Below are 25,090 nucleotides of genomic sequence, written 5' to 3'. Positions count from 1 at the left end.
GACGACGCGTGCCAGGTTGTTTTGTAGTCTTTGAAGTTGTTTGAGGTTGCCAGAGGAGGACCGGACTAGGACGGAGTTGCAATAGTCGAGGCAAGACCCAACTATGCAACATGCCAATGTGTTGGCAGTTTCAGTGGAGACGAGAGGACGTAGGTGTCCGAGAGCCTTCAGGTGAAAGTTACAGGAACTGATGATTTGATTGGTTTGACGGTCGAAGGATAAAGTTGAATATAGGATGACACGGAGGTAGCTGAAGTGATCGGTGAACCTGATGCTGTGACCAAAGATGTGTATATGTGTTGGGAGCGCGGATGAGTTGAGACGTTGCCTGGTACCTTACATGATGGCCACTGACTTTGACGGATGAAGGGCATGGTTGTGTGCGGAGAACCACTGTTGCAGGGCAGTGGTGCATTCTGAGAGCCTCTCAAATCCAGACGCATTGGTAGAGTTGATAGAGGTGAACAGAATAGTGTCGTCTGCATATGAGTGGTGCTTAAAACCGAAGCTTGCGATGAGGCGGCCGATCGGGGAAGTGTAGGCTGTGAACAGCAGGGGACCGAGAACGGAGCCCTGGGGGACGCCACATAATGCTTTTGTCTCAGGAGAAGTGGACGAGCCCACCCTGACTGAGGATTGATGATCAGAAAGGTACGACAGTATCCACTTGAGTGCTGAGCCACATATACCGGAGTCGGATTTCAGGAGGGAAGTAAGGAGCGAGTGGTTGACGATGTCAAAGGCCATTGGAATGTAAAGACTTACAAGAGCAACGATGGAGCTGAAGTCAATAATCATTAAAATGTCATCGGGCACTCTGGTGAGTGCCGTTTCTGTGGAGTAGTTTTGACGGTAAGCTGCCTGGAAGGAGCAGTAGTTTGGGGAGGAGGTGATGGGGGGTTTTAGCTGGGCGAGGGCGAGTCTTTGAGGAGTTTAGAGAGGTTTGAGAGATTAGTGATGGGACGATAGCTAGACGGGTCATCAGGGTCGAGACTTGGTTTCTTTAACAGGGGGGAAACCAGGCCATATTTGAGGTTGCCCCATAGAGAATGAGGCATTTGCGATGTTCCTGATCATGATGCTGAGTTCGGGAGCACATTGCTTGAACAAGGAACCTAGGAGGACGTCGAGTTGAGATGACTTCATGTGAAGTGATGGAATCAAATAGAAAACGTATTTTGAAGACACCGGCTTGAACGTGGTTAGAAAGGTATCTGGTTGAGTGTTTTCAATTTCAGAAAACGGAAGCGGGGTACGATGGTGCGATGTGAGGGAAGACGTGCACGAGTTTGCGATGGTCATCAGCTTGTTGGTGAAGTAAGCTTTGAAATAGGTGGCAAGTTTCAGTGAGGCCAGGGGATCGCTAAGGTGAGGGACCATGTTGCTACCAGGATGTAGAAGATCCTTGAGGGTTTTCTAGAGGATGCGTGGTTTTCCTGTAGCTGTTTTGATGCGTTCTGCAATGTAGGAGGAACGTGAGGCAAGGACAAGTTCGTTAGTTTTCCTGCAGGCAGCTCTGTAGGCAACTCGATCAGCAGGGAAGACCACTGCGGGACGCGATCCTTTCAAGGCGCCTCCTGATTCGCTTAGCAAGGATGGCGTCTCTTGAGAGCCAGCGAGTGTCGTGGGAAGGCTGCCTCGTGGTTCGTGGTTTGAATGGTGCCAGCTTGTCCAGCGCCGCCCTCAGGTCAGCTTCGAGTTGAAGAGCGCAGACAGTTGGATCGGATGATGGGGATAATATTGAAGGCGAATTTGCGAGGAGGTGCTGTAGAGTGGAAAACTTGATACCCCTGAAGTTACGAGAGTGGCGGGTGATTTTAATGGTGATTGGCTTTGTAATTTGAAGGGTCGGAGTAACCAGTTTGGAAAACTCCCAGTGCAGTGATGCGTCGACCCTGGTCTCTGGCACCTTGCTTTAATGACAGCCTTGCGCAGTAATAAGGGGCCATCCATTTAGTACGTACGCATGGAGGGGGGAGGGGGGTTACCCCAAATGTGTACGCTTGCGTATGGGGGGGTCTACTGACAATGTACGCATAGGAAACGGGGGGGGGGGTGAAGCCTCGATAACAATTAGTCTACATTGGCCTTCAAATGAGCCACAGTTCAGAGTTTTCAGCTGTCAGACAACAAGTCCTGCCGGGAGAAGTGGGACTGTGGGAGAGGTGTCACTCGTGTGCCACCGTGCCCCTGAGTGCAGCTAGCACGCAGCTCAGCAAAATAAGTGGCCAAGGTACACAACTTAATTCTTTAATGCAGCCGGCAGTGGACTATCTGTTTGCTTAAACACGTTAATATTATTAATCTTTGATCGTTTCTGCGTGGTTAAATATCGGCCGTTCTATAGGATTGGGGGGGGGGGGGGTGCGTCAAGCGAACGTACGCAGGTGGGGGGGAGGGTGTGTGTGTGAAAAGTACGCGTGCGTACAGGGAGGGGGGGAGGGGTCAAGTTTTGACAAATTTTTGCGTACCCACTCAATGGATTGCCCCTAATGCCACAGATATCCAAAGCAGTCAATGGTTATGGGAGGAGGAATCTATGAGTGAATTTCACGACAGCAGTGACCATAGTAGTGGCCAGAGAAGAGTGAAGCATCTCAGCATCCACCTGCTGGTGAAAGCGCATTCTCAAGCGCGGCAAAGTGACGTACAGTGTTCAGATGTGTCACATTATAAACATCGGCTCAGGTACATTGGAGTCATTCGCTCACTTTCTCGCATTATTCACATCCGTCACTCGCTCAATAAAAACCTTCCATTTACACAGTATTACCACTATACACGGACTCACCGCAGTAGCCATTATAGTGGTTTCTGCCGAAGCTGGAGTTTAAATGCCATCCTCAATTACTACAAAAGAAACCCCATCACATTATGCTGAGTGCTGCACTCCATTTGTCTACATTCCAGCTCTGAGAATTGACCGTAATTGGATAAACATTGCATTTGTGTGGGACCCAAGGTAAAATTTTGACTTGAAACTTTCGTGACTGCAGGAATTCATATTCTTGGTTCTTTCGGTAAAGTCACGTAGATAGAAAATAGAAATAAAATAAATATGTATTTAAAATAAAGTAAATAAAAAATCAAAGCAAACAACCCACGACGTTTCGGTCGAAACACAAGCGGTCTTCATCAGGCTGCTTGTGTTGCGATCGAAACGTCGTGGGTTTTTTGCTTTTATTTTTAATTTAATTCATTTTCAATTTTATATCTACGTGACTTCACTGAAAGAACCAAGAATATGGGACCCAAGGTCACTCGAATGGTTTTCAGCTGTAGCTCTGTTACTTCCACTCCCGTCGGATTTTCTCGAGCACAACAGTTTTGCATTACCGTGCGAGAGATCCGGATATTTTGTGTCTTTGGCGTGATGGTGATCGAGATGTAGCACAGGCTGCTTTGACAAGCAAGTTATTGGTGCAAAATGCTGATGCGCCGTCATATCCTGCCACATATCCTTGCCTGATCCACAGTCTGAATACAGTTGCGCAAATGTGCACCATCACAGCCTCTTCGGGGGGAATCTTAAAACATATTTTCTCGCTCAAAGAAACACTTAACGATTCAACAATTGTACTGTGCAGGGCCACTGTGAATATTTAATTTCTCCTGAAATATTTATTAAAGGCTTCCTATGAAGTCATTGTTATACTCCCTTTCCCTTGCGTTGCTTTCAATCCTTTGTTCATGAGGCCACTTGAAAATAACGGCTGTTTTGTTGTTGTTTAGGGCAACGCTTAATATGTTAAAGCCACCAATTTGGGATCAATCGCCTCGCACCTTGTGTGGTGAAACTTTGGTCACTAAATCAAGATGAGGGTTGAAATATTTCATTGAATAAGTAAATAAATAAGTAAACGAGTTCCCTCCCATAACCTCATGAATTGAATAAATAAACCTCTTTGATGATCTCCCATCTGGCTCTCTTATGTTTTTAATACAGACAGTCCCTGGTCATTGTACTTGCCTGATAAGTCTTTCATGAAAAAAAATCAATGGTTTCATGAGTCACACACCCTCCTGCTCAGCGCCCTCCTGGCCCCGGCACCTGGAGCCTCGCTTGCCTGGCCCTGCGGTGAAGGGCGAATGGAGAAGCCAATTGTCCAGTGATTGATTTCCTTGCGAGATTTCAAGAAAGTGTGATCCTCCGTTTGCCAGCAACGCCATTCCCCCCCCCCCACCCAAAGCTGTCGATGTTGTTTTGTTGTGATTCATAGTTGATGTTTTGAGTCGAAGGCCACGTAACAAAAATCATAAATCAAGTCTGCAGCACAGTATTGGCTCTGAAAACCTCTACGTGATCAGTTTTTGTTTTATTCTATAAGTGGCTGATTGTTAAGAATCATTTTAATATCGTGAGCAAGATAGTTGAGATCCAAGAGCTGACTGGGTATCTCTAGGGGGCTAAAGTTGTTCACAATAATTTAAACTGAACTCTTTTTATTTTAATCTAGATTTGAAGCTTTCGTGACTGCAGGAATCCATACTCTGTGGTTCTTTCGGTAAAGTCACGTAGGTAGAAAATAAAATGAAAATAACCAGGTAAGGCCCACTGAGCTATATTGCTCTTTTTCAGAAGCGACCTACCCATCCCAAATGATAGCTCAACAACGTGGATTTTCACATTGAAATGTATAGCAGCCAAATACTCGAAACGCATGTTTAGAAATGTGGAGGGAAAAACCGGACGACCTGGAGAAAAATCCACGAGACCACGGGGAGAGCATGCAAACTCCAAGTATACAGCAGGTGTCAGGGTTGGGATCGAACAAATAAACTCCTGCATACTAGGCGAGGCAGTTAACATCTCGCCACCAAAAATAATGTGCGGGCATACGTTTGCTTGCACAGGTCTGTCTATTTTATCACTCGTGGTTTCCAGATGACAGCCTGATGTAGCAGTTACTCCTAAGCAACATCTTAAACATTTGTTATACTATTCAAAGAATGCGTATTAATGATGACAGTAGCAGCTGCAACTGCTGATGAAAACGTTGACATGACATAATTATTAAAATATTTAACCCATTACAAAATGTCTAGACACGCACGCACTCACACCACTCATAGGCAAGGCCACCAACATATCATAGTAATGAGCATGATTTGTTTTTGCTAAAGTATGAATATTGTATGAGGAACATCGGCTAAGCACGGGGTTACGGCTAACGGCAGTGTCGGTCTTGGGGCCACCACTTCACCAACCCACACTGACTAGAGTGGTGAAGTATGGTCAACCACGATGACCAAAACACTCAACCTGAGGGTTTTTTCATCCAGCAGTGGATTAATGAAGGGCTGCAAATGATGACACTTAAGGAATGTAGAGCACTTAAAGAGTACTCCATAATCGAGGTTTTTGGTTTAGATCGCGGAAATATAAATGTGTCGTTAAACCCGCCAACACCCGACACAAAAACCTCTTGTTATGGATAATATTGGTCACGAAGCCTACTACGTGTTAAAGAGTACTGAGTCACGAAATTACTTTCAAACGAATTACTTTGGCCAACAACCCTTATCACACTTTGTACAGCATCAACAGATGCTAGTAACAGCAAATAAAAGGCCTGTAATGTTGTTTTAATTAGTACTTTAAGAGTCGTCATTAAGTAGAAGATGCTTTTTTTGCTTGTCCTGTTTGTGCACACGAACACAAACAACCCTGTTGACGTTGTCTCACGGCACCATTTCCGTGCCATTAAGAGCGGTCACGTGACATTGACTGGAAAGTGATGCACAGCAGACGTGTGATCATTGCGACAAAAAAAAAACACATACTTTTTTTTTTAAATATATAACACTATTTATATACTCTTAGGGTTTTTCGGTAAAGTCACGTAGGTAAAAAATAAAATAAAAAATTACTAAAAGTAACAATAGAAATAAAATAAAATAATAAATCACGACATTTCGGAGGATGACGGAGACTTGTGTTGCCTCCGAAACGTCGTGATTTATTATATTATTTTATTTCCATTGTTACTTTTAGAATTTTTTATTTTATTTTTTACCTACGTGACTTTACCGAAAAAACCTAAGAGTATGAATCCTTGCAGTCACGAAAGCTCCAAATCTAGAACTATTTATAGATACAGCGGATTACACACACTTCACGCATGTTAGCAAAGATCTGTCCCTTCAACATCACGCTGCACGGCTCTGCTGCGAAGCACCCAGGACAGCGACGACGCACGATATCTCGCGACACGATGTGGCGTTGAATCTCGACGAAAACATTTTATTGAAGGTGGAATATCCCGACGAGCTGTCAAGCTGTCTTTCACAGGTGTTCAGCCCAAGGCGGTCTGCGCTCACCAGTTTCCTGGGTGAAAAGTGGTCCTTGGGATGATTTCGATTATTCGGCTGCTTCTGAAAAAGAAGCTCATAGCTCAGTGAACTTTACCTGGTAGAATATAAATATTTCGTTGTTAGTCATTTGCATACCTTTCCTATACTTTACACTCCCGTCGTGTTTTGGCATTGTTTGTTGTTGTAACTGTCTGACCCCCACTTACTGGACATCGGTGAAGCAAGAGCTTTATAGCTCATCTGATTCCTCCTGTATAAATAAAGAATTCCCACTGTTAGTGAGACTGTGATGAAAACCCAACGCGTTTGATTCCTTGCCACGGTCAGCACCAGTGATTTATGAGCTAGTCTGGGCTCTCCCCCTAGGTTTATTCAGCCTCAAATGAGTACATGGTGGAGTGTGCAGCATACGTTAGCGCTGGGGAGACAAAGGCCACAGGGCATGGTAACGGCCACATCCCACCCCCTCTTGCCCTGCGCCAGCCCTAACAAATGCTTGTGAACAGAATGTGTCCCTAAAGTCTGAAATTAGACTCTGTGAGGGATCTTTGTCTTTTCAGTGTGGTGGTGCAGTAGCCACAGCAGCCGAGCTACAAACCACGTGGCCAAAGTAAGCGTCAATGATACATGAACCTTTAATGGTCGACTCAGGCTAGATAATCTAGCTTAGGGTATGAATTGTGGTTTTTAAGCAGAACTGACAACCACCACATTATTTCTCTTTGTCCCATGACCTCACGATCAGTTGAGGCATCACGGCTTCAATTGACTTTGAATTGCACCTAGCCTGGCACAAGCGCTGTTGCAACGTCACCGCCATTTAGTGACGAATGGTTGCTGCTGTGTGTGTGTATGCGCACACAGATGTGTCGTTAACAAAAAAGAAAAGCATCTCCTTGCAAGCAGAGTAATTACATTGTGTAATTCTTACAAATTAAATTTGCCGCCTGCACCCCCAACACCAGCGGGTGTGCTACGTTGGTGGGGAGAGATGGGTGGGACCTGTGATGGGGAGGTTAATAGCGTTGTAATTGCTACGGTGCAATGATCTTTCCCTCCCCCCCCCCACATCTTATTGCACACTGCACCACTGTGCTTAGGTATTCATGGAAATGCTCTCTCGAACAAAATTTCATTAATTTCCAAAGTAACCGAAGGAGAGTACCGTAACCATACTTCTAATTATAATTGCATTGAATAGTTTAACATTCGTTTGAGGGCATGGTGCGCCGCGTTGAATGCATTCAGAATTGTTCGCGTATTTTTCGCATTGGTGTCGCGCCTTATACGAGCCCTCGCTCGCCAAACCCTCACGTCGAGATCTGCAATCCCGCCTCAGTGCATCCTCGTCGGTGGTGATTAACGCCGTCGTTTGTGAACACGTGCGATATTTTTTAGCTTTCGTCCACCGATGCTACAAAGTCCCCTTTTCGTTTCATAACACGACTCCTGATCAGTCTGGAAAGCTCCTTTCCCATCGAACTCCATACGTCCAGTGTAATCCGTGACGTTATTGCACACAGCTTAACAATCGCGACTGTTGTAGGATTTATACCTACAGCCAGTTAATTTGTCAATCCAATGGACGGATGAAGGCCTTGATACTTTTCAGGCCGTGAGGACTGTTTGACCGTACTTCACCGTGCCGGTCAATATGGGTTTGTAAAGGTGAGGGGGGGGGGTGAAAACAAGAATGGATTTTGTTTTCACAGCCCTGTACGAGCCCCACACCTCTTTGTTGTGCAGTGGTCACCCATCCAATCACTATCCAGGCACAAAAAACCCTGCTTAGCTTTTGAGATATTCCTGGTCATTCAGTCATAGGAATTGTAGGAGACCTATCACTTGAGCAATCCACATTGCATGTAAAGGGAAACACTACCTTTTCTCAGGGGCGGCCTTGCATCACAATTATTTGCATTCCCCCCCCCCCCAAAAAAAAGGTCATATCGTAATTTTGTTTATGTAGAACACCATGTCACCGTGATTGTGGTAGCGTACGCCGGCAACAGTGTTCGATGCTCAGCTTCATCTTAAACAATGTCAGGGTGACTGCACTTACGAAATTACTTGTGTAGAAGATGGAGAAAAAAAAGCATTAAAAAAAACCGGGCACCATAATTTAGCGAAATGAAGTAAATCCTGGCGCGTGTTTCAGCCCGCCCTGTTCGCTGGCAGGGAGCATCATGTTTCGCCCTCGTGCCGTTCGCCTCGCAGAGTCTCGCCCTTAAATCTCGCTGCGGCCCCTTCACCCGCATTGCGGAGAAATTCAATCAGAAGGGCCTCCTTGGCCTGGCATGCGCATCCCTTAATCGCCATGTGGATGTAACGCAATGGGTGTTCATTCGAATGTATCCTGCAAATATCAGCTTTGTGTGTTCCACCACCAAGAGGACTTGCAACAGCGCTGTAGCATCGGGCTACAGGCCAGGCCTGTTGCCCCCCTCCCGCCCCACCCCCTCCCCCCGGCTGATGGCTCATGAGCAGGGGGCTCCCCCCCCACCTTTGTCCATCCAGAATTATTAATGGGTACACTGCAGTTAGTCGATGGGCAGTTACTCTTCCACGCTGTCTCGTCAGTCTGCAAACTACGCATGTATGTATGTTGAACTTCTTTCGCACCGTACGTAGCCAACCGTGCTAATCGGAGGCACTAAGACTACACACTCCCTGGAGGGGTTCCCTGGAGCTCCCTCGCGCGGAGTTCCTCCTGCCGGCGGTGGCGTCAAAAACGACACGGCTGATTTTTTGCGTCGGCATTCACGACCAACGTTACGATTCATACGTGGTCTCTTTTTGGGTTAGGTCGTCGTGTAAGTATGATGTTCAACGTTATTATACCATAACACTGCACCACCCAACACAGCCATCCAAGTACAGTTGTCGCATGGGCAAATTCGCCAATCCATTTTTTTTTTCAGTGAACTGAAAAGCAAGCAAACATTTTGTTGTAAATTGTAGCAAAATGTTGATTTCATTGGCTCTCCAGTGGTGGAGGATTATAGTAAAACATTTTTTTACATCAAACTTTCACGATCAAACCAAAAAGAAACTAATTATGAGTCAATGGCAAAACATTATTGGGACAAACATTAGAACAAATTTAGCGATGGCAATGCGAGCCATTAACTCGCACACACAGCCGGCGAAAGCTTGAGCAGAATACACGATACGATAAAACCGATTAAGTTATTTATTCACTTTTTTGAGTGTTTAACATGAAAGATGATGGGGCTGAGGGATGATGGGCTGAGTCTATGCCGGAATGGAATTTAAACCTTTCCTGATTGTCAGACCAGATCTTTGGTAAAGCACAACCAAGCCGTATATACGCATATGTAAAATTACATAATGCAACGTGCATTTCGCGTTGTTTTATCTCATGAAAGTTTAATTCTCACGTTGTCTGTTCATTTTCCACTTCATTATTCCAGTAGCGATGCCATGCCAATAGAACAAAAAACTGCTCAAATTCACCACCATTATCATCACCATCATCATCATCGTCGTCGTCAGCAGCGGCAACAGCAGTCCTGATCAATCCACTACTGGACGAAGGCCTCCAAGTCTCGCACGGTTCTGCGGTGCCACAATCCGCCGAAGCACCTTGTGCACGAGTTGATTTCATCGCCCCATCTCCCTGGTGTGGACGTGCCCGTCCCTTAGTCCAAAATACATGGGGCTATTGGCGCGTATTCTGTAACGATGACGCCCTTAAATTCTGAGCTTCACCATGGTGGCGTTGAGAGCTTTTGCTCCCGTTTGCCTCGTTCTTGTGCTCGCCTTTGCTCTGTGCACGCTCTTGGCAATTGGCTGAGCTCTCTGGCAAATCGAGCCGAGTCATGGAATATGATCGCTTGAGCTTCGCGTGCGTGCATGTGTGGTGTGTGGATTGTACGAGTGTGTGAGCGGGGCAGTTGTGCGTGTGTCAGTGTGAGTGTGTCTTTGTGTGTATGGGGAGCGGTAGTGTAGCGGGTAGCGCGCTGCGCTACGAACCTGGCGACCCGAGTTCGATTCCCGCTCACGGCCAACACCCAGTGACGATTATCTGAACCGGTCCTGGGCCTCCCCTATGTCGACTCAGCCTCAAATGAGTACCTGGTGTGGTGTAGAAACATCACCACTAGGGAGACAAAGGCGGCCGGGCGTCGTGCTGGCCACCCAGTCTCTTGTGTACCGTGCCGGCCTTCATAGGTGCTCGCTAACAGCACTTGCCCCTAATAGTCTGTTATAGGCTATATGGGAGATATTTGTCTTTGTATGAGCGTGTGTACATTTGTGTATGCGCGCGTGTGTGTGTTCATGTGTGCGCGCGCGCGTGTGTGTTCGTGTGTGCGTGTGTGTGTGTATGTGTGCACGCATGCGTGTGTGTGCGTTTGAACGTGGCGCCTTCCACTCAGTGGGGGTTCATAGCCTAAAATGGCCTGGGGGGGGGGGCAAATAGAGCCCAGTTGGTTTATTTAGTTCGTCACCAGTGAATTGTTAATAAAAACAAACGTGTACATTCATACACTAAGACATTTTCCCAAAATTGAAAAAAAATCGTTACTTAAATGTCGCGAATGTGCAGTGACAGATTAGTTTTTTTGCTGGCACTGAGTGTTCGTAGGCTCATTGAGATTGTTGTGTGTTAGCGTTCTATTTCATCATCTCAACCAGCCACGTTGAATACACTGGTGGGTGAAGGCCTCCCAAAGCCGTCAAGCAGCTCTTGTGGTTGCGCCATGTGACAATCCACCGAACACCTTGCTTACGAGACGACTCCATCGCTCATTGTCCTTGGTTGCTGTTATTTCGGATGTGTGTCATGTAACAAATTCGTGAAATGGAACAATTTACCGGCCTTTATCTGCACTGTTGGACTAAGAGCCTCTTCATGCTGTGTCAGATCTGGGGGATTGTTTAACCGTGCTAAATCATCATGCTCGTCAGTTGCGGAATGGTGAAGCCCCAGGGCCTGTTCGAATATCACTCACCATTGATGTCAGCCGTAGCTGGATATCAAACTCAGGCGGCCGGGTCCGTAGCGCAGCGTGCGTAGCACTGCGCCACCGCTCACCTTAATGAACGACCGCATTGCTAATTGATATTTTTAATGAGCGAATATATTGTCTGCTGCAAATTGCTTTCTCCGTGACTTTCCCCTGATAAATTGGTGCAGTGCAGCATAGGACATACATCAGTCAGCAGAACACTGCCTGGAATATATTTATTCATTTACTATTGCTCCAATACCATATGTTACGGCATCACTGTGGTTACAGCACTCGCCCTCACAAGTAGAAAGTTGCGAGTTCAATTCCTGCCCTGGGGGTCGACTGATACGATCATCCTTTTTGGGTTAAAAAACATTAGGTAGAGTGCCCACTTTGTGGGAAGTCAAATTGGTACTCATCTTTTGAATGTGGAATTTGAATCGCTGGCCGCCAATAGCAATAATAATTATTCCATTTTATATAAGCGTCATTCATGCAATTGCATCCCACAATGCTGCACATCAATTGATGCTCATTTGTGTGTGCGATAAGATGTCTGCAGTCCTTTATGTCGGTTTTATCACCATCCGTGAACAGAAGATGAGTTGACAAACATCACAAATAAACCCATCACAAGCCAAATTTGGGTTTTGTATTGAATTAGGTTAAGTTCCAGCACTGAAAATGCAATGAATATCAATGATATAATCATGCGATGAGCATGCTGCTCCGCACTCTGTGGACCAGAGGTCATTTGAAGTGATCTCAGAACTAAGTTTATGATATCCGCTTCAGGGGGCCATTCTCTAACACGAAGGGTTCCACAATCTCAGAACTAAGTCTGTGATATCCACTTCCAGGGGCCGGTCTGTAACACGAACGGTGTCACGATCTCAGAACTTAGTCTGTGGTATCCACTTCCGTGGGCCATTCTCTAACACGAAGGGTTTCACGATCTCAGAACTAAGTTTATGGTATCCACTTCTGTGGGCCGGTCTGTAACACGAAGGGTTCCACAATCTCAGAACTAAGTTTATGGTATCCACTTCTGTGGGCCAGTCTGTAACACGAAAGCTTCCACTGCACTTCAAGAGATCCGAATGGATTGTCTCTGTCTCTCATAACGTTAACAAGGCAGCACAATCGGGGTACGTACAGCCCTCTGTCATGGGCTTCACAGTTTCCTGCCAAACCTCCTGAATTAAATGCGGGTGCTTCTTTTTAACACCCCTCTATGTTTGTTGACGTTTTGTGTTTCAATTTTCATGCTTATGCAACCCAGGGCTATATTGGCTCACTTCAGGTCTGTGCTGAATTATTTACTTTTCCCCGCTGATTTTTTTGTGTAGCCGTTACCAAAATGTATTCTTCAATACTTCCATTAATATTTGTAGTCGTGTATGCCAGATAAGCATCCTTCTCTTCAATTTTGGCGTTCACCTTTTGTGATTATTAATTCTTGCCATTGTCTTAACCGTTCACTTATCCGACCTTTTCACTTGGCCGCCTATACCTCAGTCTCCAGCGAGTCGGATAGGCGACGTATTGTATTTTAAAACATCTGTGGCATGAAGTTTATTTATTTATTTCATTGTTTGGTTAAACTGCGCTTAATATTTAACAACGATTCCTCAACCTCTGCAATATTTCACCAAATATCTCCGTTTGGAAACCACTTCCAGTTTATCTTTGAACTGTTCTCTGCTTAACAAATTAAATCCACTCCTCGTAGTTTCGGATAGTGTATTTCCAAGGCTGTCAAATGCCAAAGTCTCGGACTCGCATTGACTCATAGCCACAGACTGCTCAGCGGTGGACTCGGTTTGAATAATTCGGCTCACGTTCGCTTAATACGTAACACGCACAAGAACCTTGCTATTCTTTGGCAATGTGATGGTTCATCATTTTCGTCATCGTCAGTCATTCTCTATCATCCACTGCTAGATGAAGGCGTCCCCATGTCGTCACCATCCCTCATGATCCGGTGCCGCTATAACCATCTGTCTCTCTGCTGCACCGTGAACTGATTTCAATGCTCCATCTCCGCAGAGATTGTCCTGTTGGATGCGTTCCCTCCTTGTGGGTGCCATTCCTTCCGCAGGCCATCGTCCCACTGAGCGATGTGTCTTGCCCAAGTCCATTCACTATTTGTTCATTGTCAATATGTCTCTCACTTGTTCTCTGATGGTGCAACGTGAATCCGTTTCCCTCACAGTTTTCTCGAAATGCCATGGCAACATAGAGTGCACGATTTTGAAAGCTATGGGAGGGTGTATATTTTACTTGCAGGTGTGTCACACTTTCGCTGACGTACGTGTAATTTTTGTTGCACCAAACCTTTGACAAATTTACCCTTATTCGAGTGAATCGTTGCCACATGTCGCGGAGAGCACATTCGGCTTGCAATACAGAGGCTTGCCGGATCAATCTCACACCTTTGTACACCGAGTGGCGTGAAGGGGTACAAAATGGTTATTCCATCGGCTGGTCGCATGTCGGTACTCTCATCTCTTCCAAGACATCTGAGCAGCGAGAAGAGTCGGCCAAAACACACCTGAGAAGGCCTCTCCCGAGCTCCCTTCTCGCGGAGTGAGCGTTTTAAGGGCTGCACCTTAACCATGCCCTACGTAGGGCGCCTCTTCTGTGCGCGCAATGTGTGGCCATGTGCTGGTCTGTGTGCTTGTGCGTGTGCGTGAGCTTTTGAACTTCGGGAGCGGCAGCGTAGCGAGGGTCTGCGCGCTCGCTACGTCACCTGAGTTCGATTCCCACTCATGGACAACACTGGTGACGATGATGTGAACCGGTCGACTCAGCCTCAAATTAGTACCTGGTGTGGTGTAGACATGAGACTAAGGTGGTCGGACGTGATGCTGGCCACCCACCCCCTCGTGTGGCGTGTCGGCCTTCACAGGTGATCGCTAACAGCACGTACCAATCAGCGCAATAAAGTCAGACCCAGTGGGTGATTATAGTCTTAATTTCCCATTAAGCATGAATTCAAATTCATTTTAATTGCATGTCCACACTTCTGGGCATTGGGATTCATGTTACATGTCCATCATATGGCTGACTTGACACTTAATCAGATTGCCACGCCACAAAGCGGAATTTTTAATTCAAAGCCAAAAACGAGCAGCGTTTCCACTGCCCTGCCACTTGTACTTTGTGTGCTGACCGTTTACACAAAAGACCGCTCTAACGTGAAGAAAAACCCCAAACTGGAATGAGTTCCTTTTTCTTTGATTCTTTTGGTAAAGTCACGTAGGTATAAAAATAGAACAAAGAATCACGACATTTCGATCGCAACACTAGCGGTCATCCTCAGGCAAATGCTGGATTATTTTTTCCGCCTGAGGACGACCGCTTGTGTTGCGATCGAAACGTCGTGATTTGTTGTTATTTTTTTTTTCTACCCACGTGACTTTACCGCAAGAACCAAAGAGAATGGATTCCTGCAGTCACGAAAGCTTCAAATCAAGATTGAGTTCCTTTTTATTTATCTCCCTGTATAAATACACAATTTGTAATGTTTACTGAATCTGCCTATTTATGTTGTTGAAGCGAAACGTGCTGTTCAGTTTGGTTCATTCTTCAGCTTTTATTGAGTCTCCTACGAAGATCTCCTGTGTAGCCCCCATACTACATCGTTATGACAAACACTGTTAGCGAGCTCCTATTAAGGCTGGCACAGCACTCGAGGTGATGGAGTGACCAGCACCTTCCTGCCTACCTTTGTCTTCCCTGTGTTGGTGTTTACATACTGTACCACCATTTAAGGCCCAGCAAACCTAGGGGAGACCCAGGACAGCTTCAGATAGCGTGTGCCACGTAATTTAATGTACATAAACATAAAAAGACGAAGATCCCCTGTGTAACCTATTAACCCTTGAGACTGCCGAGGCAAGTGCTGTTAGCAAGCATCTATTTATTTCACGAGTGTGTTGCCAGCACCGCACCCGGCCGCCTTTGTATGTTGCGGTGCTAAGGAAGAGGATTTGCATGTATCGTGCACTTAAATGTCAAAGTGTCAGCAACTCAAAAGTGCCTCAAATCACATTTTAGCCAAACCATTGCGATGCTCTGCAGCAGAGTCTAGGCCAAAGCCCCCCCCCTCCCCTACCTACGGGAAGCTGTCCCTGTGTGTCACAGAGCCTGCAAAGTGGGCACGAGTCCGCCAGTAGAGGGGCGATGCTCACGTTCGCACTTCACACTGGGCACTCGAGTGAGGCCCGAGCTGATCGAGGGAAGACCGGACGGACACAAAGCAGCTTGAGACAGCACTTGCTCGGCTCGATGGTCTTCACACGGGAAATACACTTCTGATTATGATTCTTAAGACGCAAGCATCGCGATTCTTGCACTCAAGTTTAAAATCTGAACATGCCACGATGGTTAAGATTAAATCGTTCCTGCTTAAAGCGAATCTACTTCGATAAAAGAAACAGATTCCTCTTAAACCTCCGAGATGAAATGTCAAGGCCTCGCTCTTCCTCCCTTGAAGAAACCTCGATCCGTTTTCCTCTTTTTCTTGTCCCCTCGCCTCGATCAGTTCTTGAAATGCTGCTGCGGTGTAATGGATAGCGCACCGGACTTGCAATACAAAGGTTGGCAGTGTGATTTGATCATTCACGGCAGGGTGGTTAGAACAATGGGCGTGTTCCCTATGAGCCAAACCTGCATCTGTGTCCACCCAGCTGTAAAAAAAAAAAATTCATCGATCAGCCGGTAGCGTGTGGTGGCGTAAAATATCGGTCTCCCACATCTGAGGTGTTGGTCAAAATCCCCTCTGGAGAGGTTCCTGAGAGCTCCCTATATGTATGAATGTTGAACGTTATCCTAAAATTGTATTAATATTGGTTCATCCTTAGGCGAGTAAGGGTGGGTGCCCCTTCCCCCACCCCTCCCCCCCCCAATTGGTGACAGACGGACGGATCTAATACGTAAAGTCTTTCAACCTGAGTTGGAAAGTGTTCATAATAATGCCGCTTACAGAGTGAACCCCCATTGAGTCCTGAGATTGCTTTAGGAGGGCTCCAGCATCGGGATGTTTGCCCAATTCCATTAGCGAGCGTTGGGCATGAGCGAGGAAACACGGAGAAAGCCCACCGCACACGCACGCAAGTCGACATGTATGTCGAGCTTCTTGCGCACGGTGCGTAGCCGACGGAGGTGCGGAGGGGGCTGGGAAGGACGACAAACTGAACGCCAAACGCAGTTCTTCTCCTGTCCAGCGGTGGGTCATCGCACGGCTGAAACTTCACCAACTCCTCCCTCGTTCTCTCGTTCCCCCCCCCCCCGCGCCGCAAACCCCCCACCCTTGATCGCCGGGCCCGCCCGCCACCTGCTGCACGCGCATCAGCAGGACAAGGGGGGCATGACGGAGGACGACAAGAGGAACTGCTGCGCCAAGGAAATCAAGGAGACGGAGGAGAAGTACGCGGCGACGCTCGAGAGCATCGAGAAGGTGCCGCTCGCTTGGTGGGGGGGAGGGGGGTTAGGGGGGGGTGGGGGGTGTTCTTAGAGCCCCCCCTCACTCACACATTCACAACAAGTTGGGACCAGATCTGCTATCATCAACACACATGGCACAAGCTCCTGTGTGTGTGATCCAAATTCAGTTATTTCCAGGTAGTTTCTCTGCGCTGGAATACTCTGGCCAATGTGGTTTGCATAGCTAAAAACGCACACAATGTGGTTTGCATTGTGTGCGTTGTTAGCCATGTAAGGAGACCCGAGAACCTGGATGAAACTCACACAGAGCAGGGGGCGAAAACAAAAATAAAATAGCACCCCGAGTCAAGAGTTGAACTCATCCCCTACTTGCTCTGAGACGCAAGTGATAAAACTACGCCACATGTTCTGTATTTTATACGTACTTCTTTTGATCCTGTGAGGCTGCACGGACATACAGGTAGTCCCCGACTTACGATGGAGATGCGTTACGACGACCCCATCGTAAGTCGGGGACTACCTGTATTTTCTACAGCGTAGGATTCATTTCTAAAGTGCAGCTGATGACGGCGCCCGGTAAGCTTGCGTTTCTGACATTGTCCGTGTGTTGCTGCGTCGCTGTGTTCACAGAACTACATGGGCCCACTGCGGCTGACCCTCACCCAGCTGGAAATGGAAACAATATTCATGAACATCGAGGTATTGTTCACTTCGCTCACGATGGATCACATTCTGTCATCTCGTCGGTTAAAGGTCCTTTGATTGTCATGTCTGATGCTCTCAGAAGTTCAGATGATTCACCTTCATTAACCTTGTCGCCCCCGTTATGAATCTCGCACCTCTACGCCTCATTTATTTTAAGCCGCTGACAATTGACGCATTTCACGAGCATCAATTAGGGTGAAATATAATCTCCAAAATTGAATGAAGGCAGCCCCTTACCCCCCCCCCCCCCCAGTCCTCTTAATGGTTGACTTAATTGCAACTTTAAATAAAACATGGGTACATCATTAATGACAGACATGCAGATGAATTGAAGTGTGGTTGTCATTTTGTTTTTACTGTATACCTTCACACACACACACACACGAGTGCACTTAACACAGACGTTGCGTTTTGCCCAATTTACATTTGCTTAATCTAATCTGCCCATCCACCGACCGTGTGGTGTGCCCATTGCTACTGCTCGGCGAACAGAGGTGCCGCCGGGAGGGGCGGATTTCAACAAACTTTTCCATTGCTCCGACGACCGTGCCAGAAGATCGAACCCGCGGCGTCCGGCTTAGTCCGGCGAGTTTAACCATTGCGCCACGGCAGGTGCACGAAGCCGTATCGACTTGTGCCGGCGATGACATTCCCGTTGAATTAAAAGCCTCCTGCGGCGCGTCCCCGATTTTGCCGCCCCCGCAGGAGCTGCACAGAGTGCACCGCGCGTTCGTGGCCGAAATCCGCCAGTCGTACTCGCTGTCGGGGGGACGGAAATTCCACGAGCTCTTCCTCACCTTCAAGCCCAGGTACAACGACGACAATGACAATAATAACTACGATGATGATGATGATTGATAGAGCACCCTTTCCAACGGGGCGTCTCAGAGCGCTTCACACGACGTCGCATCTCAACGGATTTCGCTGCACCTCCGATTAGCACGGTTGACTACGTACGGTGCGAAAGAAGTTTAACACGCATGCATATTCATGAAAGGGCACCTCCCAGGTGGCATCTGTCAATGTGTGGCATATGACGACTCAGAACTCGCTCCCCCCTACTGGCAGACTAATGTCTGCCAGTAGGGGGGAGCGATGATTGCTGATGTGTGCAATCGCAATTGATTTATTTTCTGGAATTTATTTATTTATTTTGTGCTGCCACTTGTTCTGATGAGAACATCGATGTTACCCTAGAGCCGGGAACCCAACTGTGTTGTCCGGTGGGTCACAAAATATAAATGGTGGTGTGCTGGCGCAACCGCGGGAAATCATGTGTCACACGCACACGCGTCGCTACGCACACGCGTCACGTGTCACACGCGTCGTGTGTCACACGCACACGTGTCACACGTACACGTGTCATAACATCACATGTACACGTGTCATGACTTCACCTGACGCCGTGACGTCATTTAATCTGTACATATCACCACCGAACTGTAACCCTTCTCTGTGGTGTAGTCCTTCAAAGTGTTATTCAAAGTGAGCAAAATCAGAATGTTATTTTCCTGAATCAGCTCCAAGCAGGTCGAGCGAAACGTCGGACATCATGCTGAGCATATGAAAAAATCTGAATAGGTTTTACCCTTTTTGCCAATAAAACAGGTGTTAAGTTGTTCAAACATCAAATAGAAACCTTTTACAAGGAATCAGGTCTGCATTAACCAGAACAATACGTGGTACAACCCGAAAATACATCGGGAAAGCTACTTAGCTCAGCTTACTTTCATCTCCCCGATGTCATATCTCTTGTTTAAGGCTATTTCAACTCTTCTCTCTTGTTTTTTCTCTTTCATCTCATTATTTTTTTCATTTCTTATCTACGGCTCACTCATTTCTAGCGTTCGTTCGTCTTTCTTTGATCTCACTAAGCTGTCTCTCCCCATGTCCCTGTGAACTGCTCCCTCGGCGACAAATGAGCCATAGTTCGCTGGGCCACTGTGGGCCACCATGACACCACGATGGCGAGATGTTAACCACCTCGCCTGGTGTACAGCAGATCGTGGATTCGATCCCGACCCAGATGCCTGCTATATATTTGGAGTTTGCATGGATTTTGCTCCGGGGGGGTTACGGCTTTTCCCTTCACATTTATAAACATGCGTTCACGGTGTTTGGTCTGCTATACATTTCCACGTGCTGATAAGCCACTTCATTGGGTTGTCATTTGTGGTCAGGTCGCGTGTGAAAAAGAGCTATACAGCTCAGTGGGCCTTACCTGATGAAACGTCGTGAGAATGATTTTATTATGTTTTATTTTTATTATTTTATTATTTCCATTCTACGTGACTTTACCGAAAGAACCAAGAAGATGAATCCCTGCGGTCACGAAAGCTTTAAATCGAGAAATAAATGTTGTTTAGTTTAGATGTTTGAAAGACCCTGCCATCGAGTGGCGATGAGAGTGCTGGAGTATCTTGCATATTACCCAAGAGGGAATGATGAGGGACAGACTGCACAGTAGACAGCTGCCCAGTAGCAGCAGCGAAAGCACCACTCTTCCCTGTCTAATCTGCAATTCATCATTTTACAGATTTTGTTGACAATTACATTGCACTCCTTGCTGTCAGTGTCCGGGTTCAGAGATGACAAACATGTCACAGTGAAATTTACCGCCACGAAGGGCATCTCATTATATCGGAAATGGCCACCAGAAGATGCTGTCTGAGAGTCACTTAAAGAAGCACGTGTCATCCAACTCGGGCCATTACACCATCATATAAAATTAAGTCTGTGATAACCAAACGTGAATTTTCGTTTGGAGGTCTCCATTCGTTGTCATCTTCAAGCTACGATTCGTCCACTGCTGGATCATGTCAGCCCCAGACTGTTGCCATACGCCGCAGCCTTACGATGCAAAAGTCCATCTAGCTCCTACACACGAACTCATTCCATTGCCCCATTCTCACAGTCGACATCCCCTCGAGTGTGTTTTCCCTCCGTTGGCTGCCATTCTATCATTAGCCTTGACCATTGCCCCCATCCTACAATCGAGTGGCACGATCCGCCAAAGCCCACTGCTTCTTTAAACAGTCATTCCGAGGTCTCTAATTTGCATGTGTTTCTTGGAATCTGTGCATTTCTACTCCTGTCACTGAGCACAATTTCAAGCGTGGACCCATGGTGCTGTATTATGAAACATGTTTGAAGTTGTGGGTTTAATGTGTGCGGTCACTGGTGACCGTGAACTCTCTGCACTTGGGAACTTGGATTCATCGTGGGTGCTTGCTAATATTTCAGAATCATAATCCCAGACTCATAATGGGCATGCTTCGACATGGCCATTATGAGCCTGTTGAAATGCAAAGTGGTGGATTGAGTGTTTAGGTTTTCACCTCTAGGAAACGTGAAATTAGCATATGAATTGGTTATGCAGAATATCAGCTTATTATCGGAGACCTTTTTTTTTGCGTCCAAGAGTTCCTTGACAATTGTATTTTATTAGGCACTATCATAGCCTGCGAATGTGCACTGAATACAAACTTTATTATTTTTTTCATCCATATGCCATAGCGGTGCTTTGACACGCGGAACAAAAGCTGAAAAGTGCACAAAGAAGCATAGAGAGATGCTTGCTTGGGATTACATTCAGAGGCAGACTGACTCGCACGTTTATTTATCACGGAACAAACGCATGTTACAGACACCATATTGACTGTCAAGAAGGGCTTGGTAAGGACACGACGCTGGAAGGGGTGATGGCCGATGGCGGAGACTAATAACGGAATGGCAGCTAAAGAGGGGTGGGAAGACATCCAAGATCAGATCGTGTTCAAGTACCAGACGGGTTGTTGCATCGTGGGACCATGAGAGATGGCGACGGCTTGGGGAGGCCTTCATTCAGCAGTGGATGGATCATGGCGGATGATTACCTATTCTTTGAGGTCTATTGAATTATTCTGTTGGTGCCTTGCCTTAGGCTCGTGTTTGACTGTAAAAACTCCCCCCCCCCCCACCTCCCCCCGTGCCAAATGGATCCTGTACAATCCTGATCCCTGAGCATTACCTCTTTGGAAATAAAAGCGGGAAAAAGAAAATCCCTCGGCATGCAGCGTGGAACAAAAAAATATCATAACAAGCCAGAGAGGCCAGTCCATTAAGTGAGGCAGCTCCATTGTCACACTAATGGCCGCCGCGCTACGCTCTTTGTAACGTTTATATGTACATATGTACGTGTGTACACGCGTGTGTGAGTCGTGATTGTTATCTCAGTCTCAGCCCCGAGTTGTAAAAATAGAGCTTTGACAAGCAGTGCGCTCATTCTGTCCATGCCCCCGTGTCGTACACAGTAATGATGTCGTACACAGTAATGGTGTCGTACACAGTAATGGTGTCATACACAGTAATGGTGTCATACACAGTATTGGTGTCGTACACAGTAATGATGTCGTACACAGTAATGGTGTCATACACAGTAATGGTGTCGTACACAGTAATGATGTCGTACGCAGTAATGGTGTCGTACACAGTAATGGTGTCGTACGCAGTAATGGTGTCGTACACAGTATTGGTGTCGTACACAGTAATGGTGTCGTACACAGTAATGATGTCGTACACAGTAATGGTGTCATACACAGTAATGGTGTCGTACACAGTAATGGTGTCGTACACAGTAATGGTGTCGTACACAGTAATGGTGTCGTACACAGTATTGGTGTCGTACACAGTAATGGTGTCGTACACAGTATTGGTGTCGTACACAGTATTGGTGTCGTACACAGTAATGGTGTCGTACACAGTATTGGTGTCGTACACAGTAATGATGTCGTACACAGTATTGGTGTCGTACACAGTATTGGTGTCGTACACAGTATTGGTGTCGTACACAGTATTGGTGTCGTACACAGTAATGGTGTCGTACACAGTATTGGTGTCGTACACAGTATTGGTGTCGTACACAGTAATGGTGTCGTACACAGTATTGGTGTCGTACACAGTAATGATGTCGTACACAGTATTGGTGTCGTACACAGTATTGGTGTCGTACACAGTAATGGTGTCGTACACAGTAATGATGTCGTACACAGTATTGGTGTCGTACACAGTAATGGTGTCGTACACAGTAATGGTGTCGTACACAGTATTGGTGTCGTACACAGTAATGGTGTCGTACACAGTAATGGTGTCGTACACAGTAATGGTGTCGTACACAGTAATGGTGTCATACACAGTATTGGTGTCGTACACAGTAATGGTGTCGTACACAGTAATGGTGTCGTACACAGTAATGGTGTCGTACACAGTAATGGTGTCGTACACAGTATTGGTGTCGTACACAGTAATGGTGTCGTACACAGTAATGGTGTCGTACACAGTAATGGTGTCGTACACAGTAATGGTGTCGTACGCAGTAATGATGTCGTACACAGTAATGGTGTCGTACACAGTAATGGTGTCGTACACAGTAATGGTGTCGTACACTGTAATGGTGTCGTACACAGTAATGGTGTCGTACACAGTAATGGTGTCGTACACAGTAATGGTGTCGTACACAGTAATGGTGTCGTACACAGTAATGGTGTCGTACACAGTAATGGTGTCGTACACAGTAATGGTGTCGTACACAGTAATGGTGTCGTACACAGTAATGGTGTCGTACACAGTAATGGTGTCGTACACAGTAATGGTGTCGTACACAGTAATGGTGTCGTACACAGTAATGGTGTCGTACACAGTAATGGTGTCGTACACAGTAATGGTGTCGTGTTGATTCCGAATGTGCGTAATCGTGCTGCGATCGCCATAATTGGTTATGCCCGAGACATTTCGATTCTCCTGAAACACCCTGGCGATATCTATTGCTATTCCTGGCTCTGTACTTCTACGCTCTCGCGTCTACGCTCCGTGCCTACATCCAACCCCCACTACCAGACGCTAAGTTTGACCAAATAACCGACACGACCGACACGGCACACGGAGGCCCTCGCCTAGGAGCGCATTGACAAAGGGTTGTATACGTACATTGCGTTTTTAGGGTAAAGATACGCACGGTTTGTACGTGATTAAGCCAGCGTGGGACATTGACAAACAGATTTGTTCGTTGCAGGCTAAGTTTACTAGTACAGGGGTTAGCCAGTTACAAGGTACCAGTTAACTTATCCGCTGACACGCTCGGCTGGAAATCCTACCGGTTGCCAGGGGTTGTCGATTTGCTCACCAACAATTCCTGTGCTCCCCCGAGCGCACTCGCTCAGCGTACGAAATCTGTGACCTCTTTTTCGGTGGATTTAAAAAAAAAAAGTCTTGACGACTATAAAAATGGTTGCCATGTTTCCAAAAAAATCAATACCATCCGCGCCGGTGTCTCTATGACATTTAAACCGTTTATGCCATTGACCTTACAATCTCACAAACACGGAGATGGAATCAAACAATTCTGTGATAACCCCTGTATTGTTTAGTCAGCAGTTGTTGCGACACCTGCAGTGATACGACTGGAGTTGAGGGCTATTCTATGAAACCAATCTCTCTGCAATTTTTCTTGCCCGTCTTTTGTATTGTACGGCCTGGCTGATTGCCGCGCTTTTGAGAGTCTTATGACAATTATTTTTTGCACTGCAGCATTGTAATTTTGAAGATGCATGATTACTGAAGAGGTCCACTGAGGGGTTCTTGAACCCTCTCGTGGGAATGTGCAAAACCATTTACAAGTCGAGAGATTTATTTGGTAGATTTGTATTTTGTAGATTTTCCCGCACCTACGATTAGCACGGTTGGCTACATACGGTTACGAAAAAAGTTCAACGTACGTGCATCATCTTCGTTTGAACTTGAGATTGTATTGCTCTGTGGCGTTACTCCAGCCAGATTATGAATAGTTTAACGAAATGTTTATGTTGAGGTGGTGGCTGTGTGACTCTGAGGTCAGACACCGCTGAGATCCTGTGGTTCCGATCCTCGTAGCCAGCATTGAGTAAACTGGCCTCAAGTATCATGAATCGATGGTCTCAGGCTGGTCACTTGTGGACTGCACCAAAAATTCCGTCGTGTTTAATTACATTCGGCACTTTAATTGCCGAAAAATAAATTCCGGCTCTGAGAATGAAAAATGTTGCTGCGAGTGATATTTAACAATCCCATTTAAAAAATGTGTGGGAAAACGCGCAGGCCCTTCAGTGTACACACGTACGTTTAGTACGGTTGGATACGTACGGCGCGAAAGAAGTGTCACATACCACACGTGCAGTAGAAGATAATAAAGGGCCCTCTTCTCCAGCCGTGGTTCAACACAAAGGTTGCCCTGCTCTGGAAGATTTCCAAATTAATTCTTCGTCTCGTTACGCGATAATGATGGCGCAATTAAAATACATTTTAGGAAAACATGCTGCAAAAAATTAATTAAAAAAATCACGACTTCTCTCAGGCTTTTTTTTTAAGCCACATGAATATTGGAAACATGTTAATTAACAGTGGATATTGTTTATAAAAAAGGAACAATAAATATATCGTTAGACCTCCTTTGCCAGTACCAAAATATAATAATAGGGTTTTTCCCCTTTTTTCTGGCAACAAAACTGAAACCTTTTACAAGGATTCATGTCTGCATTAATCACAATACTTGCAGTCAAGATGTAAACAAAACACACTATGATAATATATGCATTGTCCTTTTGGGTGGGGGGGTACACGAACGAGGCTTT

General features: G+C 46.3%; 1 protein-coding gene across 7 annotated transcripts in view; it reads left to right on the top strand.

The window, feature by feature from the left end:
* VAV2 (vav guanine nucleotide exchange factor 2) overlaps positions 1–25,090 on the top strand; it is a 221,975-nt gene that overhangs the window by 133,837 nt on the left and 63,048 nt on the right. For all 7 annotated transcript variants that reach the window (XM_078878060.1, XM_078878059.1, XM_078878063.1 and 4 more), the window contains 3 exons: positions 16,651–16,755; positions 17,373–17,441; positions 18,153–18,256. In XM_078878060.1, the coding sequence (XP_078734186.1) occupies positions 16,651–16,755; positions 17,373–17,441; positions 18,153–18,256 (278 nt within the window). The remainder of the gene's footprint in view (positions 1–16,650; positions 16,756–17,372; positions 17,442–18,152; positions 18,257–25,090) is intronic.

This window comes from Lampetra fluviatilis, chromosome 49 (genome assembly GCF_964198595.1).
Source record: "Lampetra fluviatilis chromosome 49, kcLamFluv1.1, whole genome shotgun sequence".
NCBI lineage: Eukaryota > Metazoa > Chordata > Hyperoartia > Petromyzontiformes > Petromyzontidae > Lampetra > Lampetra fluviatilis.
The sequence above is the reverse complement of the archived record's forward strand: the minus strand, read 5'-3'. Positions and strand labels throughout refer to the sequence as shown.